Source organism: Trachinotus anak, unplaced genomic scaffold (genome assembly GCF_046630095.1).
Source record: "Trachinotus anak isolate AG129_WGS33_773 ecotype Australia unplaced genomic scaffold, CSIRO_AGI_Tana_v1 ptg000009l, whole genome shotgun sequence".
NCBI classification, from domain to species: domain Eukaryota; kingdom Metazoa; phylum Chordata; class Actinopteri; order Carangiformes; family Carangidae; genus Trachinotus; species Trachinotus anak.
Window position 1 is genome coordinate 13,776,277 of NW_027273860.1, and position 19,464 is coordinate 13,795,740.

At 39.7% G+C, this 19,464-nt stretch overlaps 1 protein-coding gene across 1 annotated transcript; it reads right to left on the minus strand.

Annotated features, from left to right (window-relative positions):
• Positions 1-5,309: 5,309 nt before the first annotated feature.
• Positions 5,310-18,897, minus strand: mtmr6 (myotubularin related protein 6). Its single transcript, XM_071485467.1, has 15 exons — positions 18,691-18,897; positions 15,892-16,023; positions 13,193-13,355; positions 12,814-12,971; positions 11,556-11,684; positions 10,387-10,521; positions 9,668-9,800; positions 9,409-9,518; positions 8,968-9,093; positions 8,817-8,866; positions 7,962-8,055; positions 7,746-7,852; positions 6,725-6,859; positions 6,476-6,602; positions 5,310-5,949 (listed from the first exon to the last, which is right to left on the minus strand). The coding sequence occupies exons 1-15, from the start codon at positions 18,712-18,714 to the stop codon at positions 5,593-5,595; spliced, it is 1,980 nt and encodes a 659-aa protein (XP_071341568.1). The 5' UTR covers positions 18,715-18,897; the 3' UTR covers positions 5,310-5,592.
• Between the last annotated feature and the right edge of the window lie 567 nt (positions 18,898-19,464).

Here is a 19,464-nt window from a genome sequence, read left to right on the forward strand (position 1 = left end):
CACAAACACATTTCGAGGGCTTCCCCAGAGTGAGGCACTGAAGCATATCTTCCTTATGCTCTCCCCCAATAAGAAAGATAATCTGTCCACTCAGCCCACAAGTCAGTCACCCAGCCAGCCTGCTTACCAGACAGTCAGTCACCAAGTGTGCAGGTCTTCAGGTACATCAGATACTCAGGCAGAATGCCCTACAGCTATGCTAGCAAGTCAGCTGGCTATTGGATGGGCCTGAAGCTGACACTGAGCAGCAGATGGCCGGTGGATTGATGAGTGGAGACTGACGAGTGGGTTCAGTTATCACAAGATGAGACAAAGGATTTTGCTGTGTTGTTATGGTGGAAATATGCTATTCAAATAAGCGTTCTGACATCAGAAAAGCATTGTATGCAATATATGAATATTCCACAGACAATTATCAGAAATCTGGAAGCCTGGATTGGTCAAATCTGGTGGGAAAGCAACAGAGTTTAGAGGATGATACCAAGATGCTTAAAAAAAAAGACAGCTTTCTTTGACTCTGAACAAAACATTTTGAGCTAACTATTATGCCAAACTATAACAAAATGAAGAACTGTGATCTACAGGTTTTCTATGGATATTTCTGGGGTAAATTTAATCAGTTTTGTGTTTGTGAAATGCAACATGTGCTTTCTGCGCAACCCTAATGATTCGTTTCTGTGTCTTTCTACTGTGAAAAGCAGTAAAGCAGACAATGCACATGCAACAGAAGAAGTACACACCCTATTACCTTTACACACACACATACACCCTCTCTCCTCCCCCCATCTGTCTAAATAGGGTTCCCATTTCAGCCCCTTGAGTGAAGCTCGCCTGTAAGTGGGACAGTTAAAGGACATTTTCTTTTGCACTATGCCTGCATGTAGCTGCTAAACGTGCCTTTAAACTCTATATGCTCTGCTAGTGAAGAAACTCAGAATGCCAATATTCATGGTATTTTAAAAGCACACCGGTGTGAATGTATGCATGGCATGTTTTTCAGGACACTCCTCACTTTATGACATGCAACTTCCACAACACAGACAGAATCTCCCAGTTGTGGAAGCTGATAGCCTGGACACTGAATGTTGCTTGTGAGTGGCAGTTTTGATATGTTGTCAAAATATTGTTGTCATAAAAACAAAACCCACGTGCAGTGCTTTTTTGAGGAAGCGCTGGGATGAGGTGCTCCCCAGCAACCTGCCAGCGCTTTTATGCCAGAAAAAAAAAAACGCTATATGGACACATGCCCTAAAATCCTTCAACTGGTTAAAGTATAAGAAGTTAAAACGACAGAGATCTAAAAAAGTGTATCACAAAAGCTTCCAAAGTTGTGGCAAGATGACTTCAGGACAACAAAGTCAAGGTATTTGAGTAGCCATCACAACGCCCTGACCCTAAATGCAAATGGAAATTTGTGGGCAGGACTGAAAAAGCGTGTGTGAGCAAGGAGGCCTTAAACCTGACTCAGTTACATCAGTTCTGTCAGGAGGAATGGAATGGAGGAATTCCAGTTACTTATTGTAAGGAGCTTATGGAGGGCTAACTGAGACATTTGACCCAAATCACTAACGAAATGTAAGTAAACTTCTGACATACTGGGAATGGGATGAAAGAAATAAAAGCTGAAATAAATCATTCTCTCTAGTACTTATTCTGAAAACAAAGTAGTGATCCTAACTGACCTAAGACAATGGAAGTCTACCCAGATTAAATGTCAGGAACTGAGCACAGCCCCTCCTATGCAAAATATTGCAGAGATGCAAACGATTTCCATGTAAAGGAATTGCACTTCTGCTTCTTCTTCCTCCAGCTGGGAGTGGCCATAGAGTAGCTGCTCCTCCTGTCATTTTTTATTAAAGCACATTCCCTCATCATTCAACTTTAATTATCTGACTGTCATGAGATAGCCAATGGCGCCAGTGGTGACTATTTTGAGATAGTCTCAGTGCAACCTCAAAACATTAAGATAAAAACTACAAACGCAATCTGCTTCTCTTCATCACCTTATTCACCTCATGGCCTGGCACAAGCTAAAATCAGCACGTAATCAGACAACTGAACAATAGTCCATGAACATGAAATTACACACCCTACTCAGTGACGACAGCAGGTGTTTTATTGTTGGCAGGTTTTATTATCAGCAGCTGTTTTATTGTTGGCAGACAGTAAAAACACCTGCTATATGCCTGCTAGACTACCTTTGGCAGGCTAGCAGTCCCCTGTGGGGACTCATGATAATGTGGGGACGAAAACTGCGGGCCCCGCATGGTAGAAGCTGCTTTTTTAGGGTTAAGACTAATTCTAGAGTTAGGCTAAGTGGATATGTGATGTATTATGTCAATGAGTGGTCCTCACAGGAATAGTATGTATGTGTGTGTGTGTGTGTGTGTGTGTGTGTGTGTGTGTGTTTGTGCGTGTGTACATTTATGAATCCTTTCAAAAGCAAGAGCAATAAAATCAATAACATATCCACAATAATGTATTTCTGCCAGCACTTTGATGTGCATTAGGTAGACTATAAAGTAGCATGATGGTCCATCCATCAATGGTCAGTTCTACTCCTCTGGCATTGATGCACAGGAACAGTTCACTCACTCACAAACACACACACACACACACACACACACACACACTCACACAAACATTCCATCATCGTATTCCAGCTACAGATTAAACTAAGCTATTTCGTGTGTGTGTGTGTGTGCGTGTCAGCACACATGTTCATGTTTGTGTATGTATGTGTACAATACTAACCCCCTAGGATTACCCTCTGTGCTCTTTTGTTAATCAACAGGGAGTGGTACCAACTGTTGTTAAGCCGCCCATGCACAAACCTGTGAACTGTAAACAATGTCTGAGAGTTTTTCAGCCTTTTTCATATAGACTCCAGAACTTCACCCACCTTCATCAAAAAAATAACACAAAATAAAATAAATAACAATAATCAGAATAATTACTATATTTGTTTATCGTGTGAAGCATTTTTTTCATTTAATTGATTTAGTACGCAGCTAGGCATTCTGCCTCATGTCAGCTGGCTTCAGCCCTTTCCCTGTTTGCTTCTCTCCTATTCTTTATGCTCACACACACACAGTATTTTTATTCAGCCAAATACCCAATAAAGCTGCTCCTTGACATATTTTTTTGTTTCTGTAATCAGACTACAGAACAAGAGATTATTAATGTACTGCTCTGTGTGTGTGTAGACATTTGAATGTGTACTGGATGTGTTTGTGTTGAGTGCAAGTACAGTATTCCCTCCTTGTCCTCAGTGGTGTTCTACCAGCATGGCGTGCAGTACGCATCTGAATGATTCAAAACCCTGGGAGAGCCCTCGGCAGCTTGTCTCTGGAAGAGGCTTCTCAATGTTTAATGTGAGATAACATGCACAAGTAGGCTACAGGAGGACTGTCTTGACACAGACAGCAGTGACATAGTATTACGAGTGTGTTAACCTGACTCATCACTTTGTCAGCATGTGAAATGCCTCACAAATCATAATATCCAGTTATTGTAAGACTTTGCAATTTACATGAGGCATAATAAAGCCTTTTTGCACACTGTATTCATCGATCTAATACATAAAAATGACTCATCACCTTAAAAATGTCGGTAAAGTCAAATCTAAAAATAAGAAGAAACCCCATGAGAGAGTAAGAGAAGTTTCATTAATGTCAACTCTTTGCATCAACGATTATGTTCTTTTTTCACTTAATTTAAAGAGTAAGGAGCTTTGGAAAGTCAGGCTTTACACTACATTGCACTACCAGGCAGTCTTCAATGCAAGTTCTTATAGCTGAATAATGGCATGTTTATTTCCTCACAGACAATGACTTGTTCATGAGGCCAGAGTTCAGTTTGTCCAGTGTTTATGTCTGTGCCAGTACAAAACTCCTTTTATTCCTACAGCATGTGAGGATGCTGAAGAGAGTGGTGTTTAAGGAGGAAGTTCACTGCCAAAGCTGTAAGCACAAACTCCATAAAGTATTTAATTGCACGCAGGCTGGATAAAACACAGCAGAATGAGCAGAGTTTGGTGTTGTGAGGTTGAGTGTCATGGAAAGCACGGTGCAAACAAAATGTATGTATGTAATCATGAATTTGCATAGCACAGAAACACACATTCCAGACTGACAATCCTGACATGTCTCAAGGTCAAACGTCCTGTCTTTCTGCAGCACACCGACTGAGGAAAATGTTTTCTTGTACAGTAAATCAAATCCACTGAAGGTCAAATCCTTCCTGAGCTTTGATATGAAGCAAACTTACAACCTTAGTCTGGAATTAACACAGAATTATTATGGTCTCTACAAGTAAAAGCTGAGCCAAAACACACAGCCTGGCTCAAAAATAAATGAGAAATTAGAACTTTGCTCTAAATTCACATGCTAAATCCCCAGGGCGGTAAACCTAACCCAGTTAAAATAATGTAATGTTCCAAGATGTGGTAATGACAAAAAGCTTTAGGATTTTTTGACCTAAAGCCATTCCATTACTCTTTCCTGCAATAATATTTTATCTAGATATGCTTATTCCAAAAGCATTTCAACATTTGCACTAAGTTCTATTTGGTTTTGTCAAGCAGCACAGTCTGATATACAGTAATTGCTGTGTTGGGTTTTTGTTCACCTTCAGAACACCTATAGGAGAGTTAAAGAAAAGGCAGGGGTCATCTATGGTGTATATATATATTTTTTTTAAAACAAACTTTAGTGAAATTTGCTTTTTTTAAAAAAAAGTCCAGCAATGACAATGACCCATGACCATGGTGAGCTGTCATAAATCATAAGTCACTGACATGGCACACAAAGAAGACCAATAGGATTTTGGGCTCAATGCACATTAGGAAGTCGGATTATGTGATCAATATGAGAGGTAAAATCGGATTAAATGATCAATGAGGGTGACAGTTGACAGCTGGACCTGGTCAGTTGTCAGATCAATTGTTAAATAAGAGAAATGAGTGGTGCCTACTTAAAAAGAAATCAAACTGAATTTAGTCAGATCCACTTCATGGTGTATCCAAATTTTTTACTCAGTGCAATTTACTGATAGATTATCTTTAATGATGCAGAATTTGATGTTTTTTTTTCCAATCTGTCCAACTGGAGCAAAATCAGCTCAGGTCACAGGCAACATTCAGATTAAGTTGGATTCAAGCCTTTGGATGTAATGAAATATTTCTGGTGCCAAAAACTGTGATTTTGTGTGGGATTTCATGTGGAGAAATATGACCATTTGTTAGGAATATCAAGGTCATATATTTTCAAAATGGATGGATAAAACTGAACAAACTAGAAGAGTCACCGTTTTTTTTGGATGAGTTTATTCTCTTTTACTATTCGTTACCTCCCTATAGTGCTTTTCAACATTCATAAAAAAACAAGCCATTTTCCTATAGGTGCTATATATGACATAATAATGAGGCTTTCCATAGAGATTTGGACTATACAGACATACAACTTCACCCACTCAGCCCATCTGGGACCACTGCGTAGTCAGCACGTAATCACATAGACATGCACACACTTTCACTAAGCCTTCTCTCTCAGTCACCTGTCCCTCAGTATCCCACAATACCCCAGTTTGGTCTCAGCAGGTCATACGTGCCACTCCAAACTCCAGACTGACAACAGCTGGCTCTTCTTTTGCCAGCTCACTGTTGTATGTCCCTTCCAGCTCTCCGTAGCTCTGCTTTCTGCTCTCAGTGCCACTGCTGCCCTCTACTGTCCGCTCTGTGTCAGCGCTCTCTGTGGCCTCCTCGCCGACCTCCTCCTGCCCGTCTTCCTCCACCTGCCGCTGCACTTCTTTGTGGCTGATAGGTGCCCCCAGGATGAGGGAGTCGGGACGTGGCGGGAGGGTGTTGGAGCCGGAGCGCTGATCTCTGGTGGGAGGAGGTGCAGGGGGTTCAGAGGTTCCAACTGGGGTCACACCGAGCTGTTGAAGTCTCTGGACAGACAAACACAGAGAAAGATGTTTTATTCAAAATTCATGAGTGTCAGTTAATTAATTAATCTCAAGTAAAATCACACAGCATAACTGAGGTTAATATTATAAATTTAAATATTTGAAATGTTTCAAGATTAAATGTAACTTCTGTGAATGTAGTAAACATATTTTTTGGATAGTAAACATCCTGTATGGTTAACTAAGATCAGTTGGTTGCAATTATTTCATCTCAAGGCAACAATAATAAGACGATTATCTTGTTTTCTCAAAATAATGGTGGCCTTGTTCTGTACCACTTGATTCCCCAATATCACATGAAGAAAACAACAACTTTGTTATCCACATGAGATAGTTAACTCATGATCTTGTGCTAAGGGGATTGAAAAAAAATGCAACAGTGGCTGCCCATTTTTTTCTATAGAAATGGGATTTTATTAAAAAAGAAAAACAAAGCAACAACAGTATGTATCCACACTGAATATACAAAACAACAAGTTTCACAGGTAACATTCATGTGCCAACTCACACTCTCCAGTGCGTGCACTGTGCTCTCTGCCTTGCAGCTGTTCTCTCTCAGAGTCAGGATGGTTTTGAGGATGGACTGACGTGGATGCATGGACCGATCAAACTGGTGGTACATGTTCCTCCAGAACCTTGGAAGCACAGGCGCACACAAACACAAAGATAAGATTCCTTACAGAATGATGGGGCCAATTAAAGTATAGTACTATAAATATGTAAACAACAGCGGGAAGGTGAGGAAGGCTCTACTGACTTGAAATGGTAAGGTAGGGTGGAGGGCTCCAACACAGGGTGCAATTCAGAGAATACAGGGCTGTAAAATGGATTCAAGTAGTTCTGTTTTTCGCTCATTAGAAACGCCCACAGTGAGTGCGTCCGCTCTCTGAGCCTTGAACACAAAACCATAGTTAAAGAGACATACAACACATAAACTTAAACACAGTCCAATGAAGCGTTTGTTTCATTTTTCAAAAAGAAAGATTAATTATGCTTTCACACACAGAAAGCTCACTGTAAAATCATAACTGTATTTATGTGTTCTATTGATTTCTGCACATATCCACGCTTACAGATATAGGAAACAGAAATACAGTCAATATAAGTGATTGAATATAAAGACACATGTCTGACTTGGGTATTTGTTTCTGAAACTGCCTTATGCAGGTGTGAAGTCTTTGTTTTTCTCCATTAATCTTTTGATATCATGAAGACATGCAGCAGAGCAAACAATAAGGGTAGACAGTGTAATATGAGAATATGGAGTATTTGTCAGACTCGTGAATTACAATCCACAATTGAGTGTTTGTTTTAGTCTGGTGCAGCATGAGGCTGTTTCTCACACAGGACAATGAGGACTTCAAGGTTTAAACAAGCAGAGAAAAACATCTGAAAATCAATATGGAATATTTTTTCTGTGGCAGTGTCTCACCAGCAACTAACTGTGTAATTATGTTCAGAATGAGGATATTTTTTGCACTGTGAGAACATTCTGGCCAATCCTCAATTATCTGTTTATTTTAGAAGAGGGCCTTCTGTGGTAGTGTTTTTTCAGTGTCTGTTTAATGTAGAGTTGATGATGAATTTGTCAAGCAAGGTATGGCTGTACGTTTGTATGCGGAGAAAGTCTTTAAAGGTCATCATTTTTGAATCAATGAATATGTTTCATAGTTGTCATCTCTAGAGCCAATAGAAGCAAGGAAGTGTGGAAAACTTTAAAAAAACAAACCAACTAAGAAAACTGCTACTCTGCACAAATGTGTATGTTTTGGACTCACTGAAGCTCTTCTCTCTGCCTCTGATTGTTGCCCAGGAAGTTTCCATATTGACAGGAGTGGACATGTTCATGGATCTGCAGTAGGAACCACTCACTGAACTCAAATGCCTAAGGAGAGGGTTACCATTAAATAAACACCACAAATGCTGCTTGTAAGGCACATACTGTAGATCTGTGCAAATACAACATGCATCATATAGCACACACACTCCCACACCTGTGGGAACTGCTCTGTCAGTTGCCAGACACATTCCAGGAACTGAGTGAAGATAGGAGACACCTCCTTTGGATCCCCATCCAACTGGTCACACCTATAAGTGCACAATTCAAATACACAATGAAAGCCACATAAGTTCACATTAAAGTAACTATGTAGAACTAAGAAAGAACTGCTGTGTATAAATGTAGTATAATGTAGTATAAATAGTACAGTATGTATGTATGTAGCAGTGGCAGACTCAGATTGACAGACACAGGCAAGAATATATAAAGGACACATGATACACTGATATAAAAAGGACTTACTGTTTAGACATTCATTTTGCAAACTGTAAACATTTTGAGAATGACCTGTTTTGAGCAGTATTCTCAGTGAAGTGAAAAGTGTTGGGGACACCTTTTTTTTTGTTCATTGAAAGGGCACTCATCATGACTCATCATTCTCACATGTGGGGGCACCCTAGAGGACACTTAATTGTGCTTTTTTTCCAATTGACAGGGCACCCAATTCTGCACTTTAGTATGTTAGACCTAGGGGCACTCTAAATGGCACTTTCCCTCTCTAAATTGCACCCATACAGCTCCTCCAGCTCACCTCATTACAATGGAAACTAATAGGGCACTGCATTACATCTTCTTTATTTTACTTTATTTTATCATGTTTTCTCTCTTCTGGGGGAACTGTCACATTTTCTTCCAATAAATGGGCACCAACGAAGGCACGTCATCCTGATTTACCAATAAGCAAGCCATTACAGGACTCTGGGGCAAATTCAATTATGAGATCCTGCTTGAACTTGTTCTCGTAGCAAACTCTGACTAAATCTCTAGGCTGATACATTTGAAAGCTCACCTGTCTGCAAACTTGTGACCAAAGGAGATCCAGTCTTTCTCTATCAGTACCTGAAAGACAAAGGTAAAGGAAAAGTAAGTTCATACTCACATCAGCTCTTTGGACCTTCTTTAAACTAGTGTCAAATTGTGTGTGTGTGTGCGGCTGGTACCATGAAGCCCTTGATGGTACGGTAGTAAGGGTCCATGAGCAATGACCCTAGGGAGCAGACTTGGGCTGTTCTGTCCCATCCGTCTGAACAATGAACCAACACACTGGCTCCTTCCACTGTCACTGCCTGGGATCAAGAGTGAAGACAGACAACAACATGTTGTGATGTGAGTAAAGAAGATTATACATCCTTGAAAGTCAATGTCAATGATGGACTAATGGAAATGAGCCGATTATGAGCAGATTTCAAGGTAGACAGTTAATATTAAGAGAAGGTAGAGATGGTGATATTCTTAAGATTATTGTGCATGCTTTAAACTTTGTTTATAGGAAGATGCTACATATTAACACTTGAATATCCTGAATAAAAACCTTATTGTGCAAATAAATGCATTTTGAGAAAAACAAAAATCAAGGATACCGAAAGGTAAAAAATGTGTACCTTGGCAAGAAAGATAGCTGCATCTACAATGGCCTTGATGTGCCGCAGCCAGCCACTACTCTCCAGGCCAACCAAGTAGTCACTCATGGAGAGAGACCGAGCCCCAGTCACTGAGAGACAAATACACAGACAGAAAGTACATTCAGATTAACCATTTACTGACTATGTGAACTTTGAATATATATAAGTACTCTTCATAATCCAAAAAAAAATAAAATAACAGTTTTATATGTGTGCCGATGTGTATAAGATGTTTCACCTTCTAGCATTTTCTGCAGACTGGTCCTCATGACATGGATGTTTTCGATGCCAACAAACTGGAAGCGGATGTTGGAGTAGTTGTCTTCATTCTCATAGCCTTTACCTGCTGCTCGGTTAGCTAGCGCATTCAACTGCAGGACAGAAAAAAAACAGATAACACCATTTAGTCAAAGCCAGGTATATGGCTGGTATATGATCTGTGCACAAAACTGAGGACATAGTTGAAAACTGTTGTGGAACTGCTATAAACAACTACTTTCAATGGACAGAAGCTAAAACCTTTTTGAAAAGTCGTTAAATGTTGCTAAATGACATGATACGCTAATTACATGTCATTATGTTGTATTTGCATTCTGCCTAGTGCCGAAGCTGGCAGCAGACAGCTACAAGAAGTGTCTAGAAAGAAATATTTACAGTTTGTCATTGTTGCCAAATGTTCTACAACCAAATATTAATGAAGGGTGCCAATAATTGTATCTGGGTTACAATTTGTGTTTGCAATTTTTTTCTTTTGTTCAGAAACCTTGGACATGTCATTGAAATAGTCTGGTAATATTAAGATAGAGTAAGATATTCTGAATGATGTACTTGAAATTCAAGGATACCAATCATTTTTCACCAGGACTGTATATACAGTACATTTGAAAAACATATCTGCTGTTAATGAACCTTGTGCACGTTATTTTTGAGGTCTTTGTGTGGGTATCACCACCTTACCTTTGGCCTGGTGTCCATGACGTAGACGAATCGGCTGTTGTGATTGGCTTTGCTGATAGCCTGCAGCATGCTCTCGTCCTCTAAGCATCGTGCACTAAAGCCAGAGAGAGGCTGACTGCATCGACACACTGCTGCCTATCAGGGTGAACAGAGTACACTGATCAGAACAAGGAAGTTACAAAAATAAAATAAAAAATATTGCTGGTGAATCATAAACTAAAACCAGATATTTGACAGCATTCATTTCCTCTGTCTCACCTATAATTTAACATCTACATTTCAAAATAATAGTTTTATCTTTATCAAATCGATAAGGTGTTCAAATGTCGATTACAATATGTTTGCCATTTTGCTTTTTTTAGTTTGGATTTTAGACAGAAAACATCAGTATTGTGATTCAGATATTTGGTAATGACTAAGCCGTTGCGTAGTACACTATAAAGGGTGTGCTTGTACCCAGAAGGCCATGTGCCAAAAATGCACTAATTAAATGAAGAGTGCAGTTGGCGTTGCCAAACCATTGCTAAGTATCATGTTTTGACAGGTTGACTGATGCTGTTGTTTCAGTGGAAAAACAGGAATTAATAATTCGTTTAGGATAGAAGAGGTGGTGAATACCTGTCTCTCCAATTTTAAAATGCATTACTGTGAATAGGCATTAGCCTATTCAGGCCATTAGCCAATGTTACAAAACAGGGGCTAGTGGGGATCTAACTAACTAAATAAATAAATGTTGATTATAACGTTTGTAATGTGTTACAGTGCTGTAAAATGTGTCCAGTGCAGTTACTGTTTTGCATTGCCCGTTAAGAGTCATCTGTGTTCATGTGTTCAGTAGATATCTTGACAACTACTGTCCAGAATTCTCTGAAATTTCATGAGCCTCAAACAGCGATTCCTAAAAATTTTGGTGACCCTCTGAGCATTCATCAAGCACAAATGAAAGGTCAGAATTTCCAAAATCTCAACTTTGCACACCCCATGTGCACTTTCTATTGCCACCTTGAGTAAAATCTGTATGTTTTAGTTCTCTTACTAGTAAGACTTTAAACAGTTATGTTCTGTGGATGTAATGTGTAGTACATAGAAGCTGCTATATAAAGACTACTTTTCCTGCTATGTAAAATATTTTGTAATCTATTGTGTGTGTATTATTAAAGTTTGAGTACCTTTTTCTCCTGGTAGAAGTATGTGAGTACAGGAAAGCGCCCTTTGCTTCTGAACTTGGAACTCCCCACGATGATAGGCTTACTGGCTGTGATAGGAACATACAGGTCCCGTGGATATGTCTCACACACCTGGAAAACCAGGCACAAAATATACAAACATCACATATACAATCACACACACGGGGACACAGAAGATAATGACACTGAATCATGAAATATGGAGCTTAAACCAAAAGTCTTTTAAGTATGTAAACATGTTGTGCTGAATCAAAATGTTAGCAATACTGGGACAAAACTATAGTTGGGGCTCATGATGTTCTGTGCTTTCTTGAGAGTTATCTATCATTTCTTTACAGTGGATGTCAATATTCTTTAGAAACAAAAATCTGACTTTGGACTTAAGCTTTGTTTGTCTGTAATAGTAGAGTTGGAGCGAATATTAAGCACTGGTGATCCTCGTGAACAAGTGATGCTCTAGTGCCCTCTTCTGGACCTGCATGCATAATGTCTTAATAATGTGTGGAAATTTCCAATATAGTTTCTCCAATATACCGTAATAACCAGTTTCCTCCAACATTACCATGCCCTCATTTATAGCCAGCTTATTACAACATAGCCTCACGTTTGAGCTGGTAAGCCTGGACAATGTTTGCACAGAGCAAACTGAAGTGCCTCACACTTTACAGTGACAAAAAGACAACTATATACCATAACGGTATGCAGAAGTACATAAAACATGTGCAGCTTGTATAATGGCAGCCCAAACTTACTATATGTCTCACTAATAATGTGACTTCAACAAAGTGCCTGCTCTTTGTTTTTTTCTTTGTGTTAGGTGAAGTTTATTGCGCACAGAGAACGGTGCCAAGGTTCAACAATCGTCAGCATGTCCAGCTTTTACTGGGTTTGTTTATCTTGTTTTTCTAATTTCACTTATTAAGTTTTATTTTGTCTCTTCCTCTGCATCAAAACCAAACCCACTGACATCATCTATTGTGTTTATCCATCTAATTATGAAGGATGTAATGCCTGCAGAAAGCTGTGATATTAAACTCTGGCCTACTGCAGATTTAACTATGACTTTTCATGTCTTGACTGTGAAATTTAACAAGAAATACTTCACTGCAGAGAGCTTGTTCTTACCGCTCTCAGCACATAAAAGAGTCTACAACATCAAAGGTTATGAAAAAGTACTAAACATTGCTCTTCCTTTTGACAGAGTTTCTCCACTTATAATTCACTACAGCCGACTGCCTACCTTGTAGTCTCTGTTGACGTCAGTGAGCTGCCATTGGTCGCAGGGGACGCCCATCCTCTCAAACTCTGCCCCCAGGTCGATGAGCTGCCACCCTTCCTCTCTCTGTTGGTCGTTCTGTTTGGGGTTGTAAGAGAAAGCATAGAGCTCCTCGTAGGATACTGAGCAGGGGAAGAGAAAACCAGAAGAGATGCCTTAATAAAACACAAACAAATATATGTAACACTGTGCGTGTATGTCAATTTGTCAATTCATAGAAAGTTTAAAAACAGGCGGGGCGAAGAAAGCAACAAAAGGATCAAAGGTGAATGACAGGACACAGATCCCAATGAATGGACAAGCAGAAACAGTGACTAACACAGACAGACACGCTGAAACCTACCAGGTCGTAGGAGACGCAGGAGTGAGCTGTAGACATCGTGGCAGTCTCTTTCTCTCTGAACCACAAAATGAACCACCCTGAAGTTACGACACTGGATGACCAGGGGACAGCCCGTGGTGGTCAGGGAGAGCTTCTCCACAGAGGCTATATGGTGATGCAAAATCTGTAGGGAAGGGAGGAAGAGAGCAAAGAGAAAGAAAGAGAGAGCTGATTATACTGAGTGGATTGCTGGTTTAAATCAGATGAGGATTTGTTTCTATTTATTTGAATGAATTACACTGAAAGAAAAAAAAAAAGAAAATCAATAATTTAATGAATGCAGCAGCATATTACTCATATTAATAAAATGCAAATGCTGTTACCCATGTACTGTGTATGAAGTATGCACTAGGAACCCCTATTTGACATACAAGTCTGTATGTGACTAGAGATCACAAAGAACCAGATATGGTCAAAACAAACACTGTGTCCGTAAGGATTTAAGGAGCCAAGAAATAAATGGTGATTTGAAAACTGATTAAACCTTTTGTGATTCTCAATATCTTCTGCAATCAGGTAAACGTAATTAATATCAACAAAAAAAAAAAAAAAAAAGCAAGAGTGTCACGATTAACTAGTATAAAGCTCAAAACATTTTAAGAGGACTTAGAAGCAAGTCACCAGCTTTTAAAAAGTGAAATCAGGCTGGCAGTGGTTCACCTGCTGCACACTGAAATCTGTCTAGATGAACTTGGACTAATGAGGAGAATCTGACAGCATGTTCAAAATTGTTGCCTGAGGAAGCCTTTGTGCCCATTTCAGCATTTAAAGCCCATAATAAAGATGTGAATTAAATAAGAAGAAGAGAAGGGAAATAAAACTCAGAACATTGAAAGATGTGGACCAAGAATTTTAAGGACAGACATTTTGAACGAAGCAAAGTGAAAACCTGGCAGTTTACTCCACATTAAAACATCATCACAAACTGTTTTAATATCATACAGTATCACTTATCACTGTATTCAAAAAGTACATCAGCATCAGAAATAACTAGTGAAACAGACACAGACACAGACACACAGACACACAGACACACAGACACACAGACACACAGACACGGCAAGGTGAAGTTTGTAATACTGTTAAATTTGTAATGCCAAATGTCAAGTAAGTGTTTGCATGGAACTAGTAAGTAGATTAGAGGAAATGTTCCCAATTCTCAGCACATACGCAGGAAGGATGGTTGTGGGGGAGGTCATGGCCCAGGATCTGTTGCATAAACCATTTTATGCCACGCTAACATTTCCACAATACAGACCAGCTACTGTGGCATTCTAAATACTGGTGTGCTATATTTTATTTTTATCATATAACAGGGGACAGAAAGTACAGGGCTAATGTGTACACATAGATAGCAAAATATACTGCTTAACCAAGTGTGCAATATGTCAACAGAGAAGCTATTAAATAGGGCTGGATCAGGCTGGATCATATGTATGAAATCCCTATCACAAATCACACGTGCTATCAATAACAGTATTTTCTGAGACTGACAGCAACTTGGGAAAAATATGCAAAATCATGGGTTCAAACTGCAGACCATGAGAAAATTCCCAATAATCCTGTGTCTAAGATAATTGCTCTAGGCCCATAATAACAGTATCTAACTAACGTTCTTCTATTTCTTACATGTTTCTCTCATTTCCCGACACTGCCACTGTATTGCCATAGTGACATTAAAATGCTTTACTGCTGCTGGACATCAACAACCCAGTTCTTATGGTGCTACAACAGTAATCCTCTTTCAAGTAGAGGCAGAAAACACACATATAAACACATAACATGCATGAACAGAAGCCTAACAAGACACCTTGGTACTGTGTAATGGGGCTTTTGAAACTCTACCCAACTTCCTCTTATCAGAAAGGCTTGCATAATCTCTCTTTTTTCCTAACACATGCACATACACACACACTCTGTCAGGGTACAGACTTCCTCGTGGCAGTCACACTGATATCTCTTGGTGTAGCTGTGGATGGGCAACACCAACCTCACACTGAAGTTTCTGTAGGATGGTCATTTACAGCATTCATTTTTAGTTGAAACACCTGTCATTAAACTCCGTTAGCTTGTATTTTGTATGCATCTCAGCTTTATTCAAAGTGTTTCAGGAGCTGAAAAATTGGCTGCAGATTTAAAAAAAAAAAAAAAAAAAAAGATGAAAGTTTCTGGCAGCAACAGCAAAAACTTTGCTACTGGCAAGATTACACTGCATAAGTCTGTCCAGTGTGGGAGTGCAAAAATAATATACTGCAGACTGACAAATGTTCAAGTTAATTAAAAGGCTAAAAACAGGTCCTTGATGTCAAATGATCATCCTCAATTACCCACAGGAATTAGCGTGCTTGAAATAGTACCGTCTCACTTCTGACTTTTTGTAAATCAGCACCAGCAGGTGAAAAAAATTCTTGGTCACCACTCCGCTGTGGAAGTCCTCCCATTCTGCATCTAACCCACCATGCACTTGTGTGGTACACAACATTTGGCAGTGTAAATTGAGCCCAACTGTTTCCTATTTTTTTCCCACAGATTTTCACCAATAAAAATACCAGCGGTAGATTCACAGTGACTGCGTCCTTATGTTATGTGCTTGGTGAAACAGGGACTGTGAGTAATGCCTGTCACACTGGCACAACGCACTCAGCGCCAGGACCACTCACCCAGATCTCCTGTCCTGCAGAGGTTGAGTTGTTGGAGCTGCTCTCCACAAAGATGAGATGTGTAGCTGTGAGGTACAGTGTGCCATTTGTGGATTTGTTGCTGAAACGATCCAACAGTCGCACCTGCTCCACCTGCAAACAAAGCACGTACACAGGAGTAATACCAACATTAGTCGACAGGTAGGTGGTTGTTAGCAATAAGATTAACTTGCTTAGCTGATTGTAAAGTAACATACAGGATATACTGAAAAGAGGAAAAAGGATCTTGCTAAGTGGAATGACACCTGTTACAAAATTACTGTAAGAGGCAATTGGCACCGGCTCCACCTGGCGCACCACCTAATCCAGACCACCTGGCCCTCTACATCAGCTGCCAGTTCCATTATAATGAGAGTCACAAATGTTTTCCAGATATGGAAGAAAAAAATGATGGTAGTCACTGAATAATGTGAACAGCTGTGAAAAATAAACCATCCGGACCTTAATTTAACCAATCCTTACCAACTCAAGTCAAACACAATTCGTATTTTTCATTTTCCCAGTTGCATTCTGTTACACAGCTGTTTTTGCAATACCCCCATCCCTACTCCATCCATGCACATAAACACAGCACATACTGACAGTAGAACATTTACTCAAGTCACAAGTTTCCACACAGGAAGGAGGTTGGTCCACTAGCTGTAATAAACAACGGGATTTATGTTCCCTGATGGTCAGAATACTCACTCATAACTCCATTAAACATGGTTTGGCAGAAAATCTCCAGTCAAGGATAAATGTACTTAATTAGTGTATGCATACTGTTGAGTCCACTTTTATACTATGCTACTAAATAAATATCAGAGGGCTTAACATGGTCTGTCCAGGCATGTATTCTGAGAAACTGTTGGAAAATACTATTGATGGAAATTCACTCTACCGCCCTGCATTCCTCTCAAATCCCTTTTAAGCACTAAAATCCATTAGAATAAGACATACGCTCAACAATGTATGCCAATTGTTGCTAGTCGCGTTCTGTCTGTGGCTACTAAAAGGCTACTGGACTGTTGGACTTGGACTGTTTGCTGCTGTCGCGGCTAACTGTCCAAATTCATGATTCATCACAGCAGTGGTTCTCTTGTTGACTCAGACTTCTCCTTTGTTTCCGTTTTCCTGTTGTTGTCAGATATGATGAAATAGTTCAATCTTTCTCTGTCTCCCAGCAACCAACAGGACACAGGTCTGTCATAGGCAGGTTTCACAGCACATACAGGAAGTCAGCAGTGTGTGAGTGAATGAGGCAGATTAGTGAGAGAGGAAGGGAGAGAGAGAGAGAACATCTCATTCAGTCTTATATGAAAGTTGATGATGTGAATTTTCATATTTTTGAGAATTAATTAAGCAGACTAAGCTCTTTTTCAAAGTATGTAAATACAGCTTTCACTCTCCACATAGCTCAAAAATCGCCTATTTTTTTCATATGTGAATCTTTTTAAAGCATCTGCTCATTCCTGATGCAGACTGACCACGGGTTTATTGCTAATTAAAAACTGTGTCATCCAATAAAATACTCACAAAGATACATAGTGGTGCTATTTTTACACCAAGTGAAAACATCTGTATCTGTATACGGATAGCAATGCCCTCTTGTGCTGTTTCATTCAAGCACACAAACGGGAGGATTTAGACAGTGGGGCCACACCCAGTATGCATAAAATCACACCCACCTGATCCCAGCATAACCTTCAACCACTGGCAATTAAGTTACCCAAGAATTGCACGTAATTTTGCACTTACCTTCACCAAGGATGTTATGCATTGTGCAAAAAATACTGATCCAATTTGTATCAAACTTGGTGGAAGCATGAGGCACGGGCCACGGAAGCAGCCATTAAATTTTGGGGCAGATATGCATAATTTACTATGAAGTGCCCTGCTAGTTACTAGTTAGTAAATACGATGTGAATGTGAAGAAAAAAAAAAAAAAGCTCACCTGTCAATGAACACACCCTCACAAATACACATACAAGAAAAGTGTAGGCCTAGCTTGTGAGCTACAGAGGCCTATGTGGAAGAAGTTAAGGGATAGCCACCTACACCATAAACACTGCAGTGCAGAAGTATATGGACAGTGACATGTTTTTGTGCCTCCATATATAAATACATATTGTTTTTAGTGATGCTCTGCCAGGCCTATACTGCAGCAGTCTTCAATTCCTGCTTGTTTCGAAGTTGTTTGGCATCACCTTGGTCTTCAGTAAGTGATTTGGAGTTCAGGCGATTGGCCAGTCAAAAGCATTCAATGTGTGTAAAAAAAATAAATAAATCCCAGTTCTTGATTGTATGTTTTGGGCAACTGTCCTGACGATAAAACAGTGAGACTGTATATGAAGAGGTCAGTCCTACAATGATCACCCAGGGTGTGAACACCATAGAGCACTATCAGCTATACAGCTCAATGTAGCTTGGTTTCTCCTTGTGGTGTATTGTCATACTAGATGCACTTACTGGCCTGCCAGTGTAACGTTAACTCAATCATTAATAGGGCGTGAGAGTAGTTACATTTCAGAAAGCAAGTCTGGCTATCTGCTGCACGGGAAAAACAAACAGCTCATCGATGCTCGTCACGTCTGGCGCCCCGAGCTGCTGGTGACACCTGCTAGCCACCATGCTAGTAGACTGACCCACACACATTTAGTCCACACGTTGATATCTGGCAAATGTAACCACACTAAAGCATTACAAAAAAAATCCGCAACGACAAGGCCGGGCTGCTGACTGTATCCCATCTATTTGCCATTAGCTAGAAATGTTAGCTACCTTTGGCGTTCGGATATGCTCCATTTCTCCGATTCCAAACAGCTGTCAGCGACTGAAAAGCTTCAAACGACGCCTTCCGGTGAAAACTGTATCATTGATACTGTGATAGCTTAAACTGCTTCACAAACCACCTTTACTTTGTCGGAGGCATACGATATGTGTTTATTGTCAATTATTTTACTCTTCCATCCGCGTAAAGATCCCGGCAATCACGTTAACATTTCCGGTTTGGGATTTTCAAAAATAAAAGCACGAGTTTACGTACGTATTGAGAGAATAAAATGTGGTTCGAATATAATACATGCCCTGTATATTGAGTAGGTATTAGTTAATAGTAATGAAAACTTTGCTTATTGTAAGGTATTTATTTAGTAATGTAAAGTATTATATATTTGCAGTACGAATTCAGATGTAAAAGTTTATATGAAGTGTAAAACAAACCGGGGGCTGATAATGTAAAATTAATAGAATGAAAAGTAGAACTCATTCACAAGTAAAAAATAAAAAAAGCAAAAGCAAATGCCAAAAATGCAGAAGCACAAAAATTGACAAAAAAAAAAAAAAAAGAGTCTGTGTGTGAAACAACAGTTTCGCGAAATTCCCTGACCCATTTTTGATGTCTGAAATTGCCTTTAATTTTGAAAGAAATACCGGAATCAAATTGTGGTGTTTTGACGTTACTGGTTAACGTCAAAAGACTGTACCGAAGTTGCTACTTGCGCATGCGTGAGGCATCACGCGACACAAAAACAGCGACACGGACGACGGGAAATG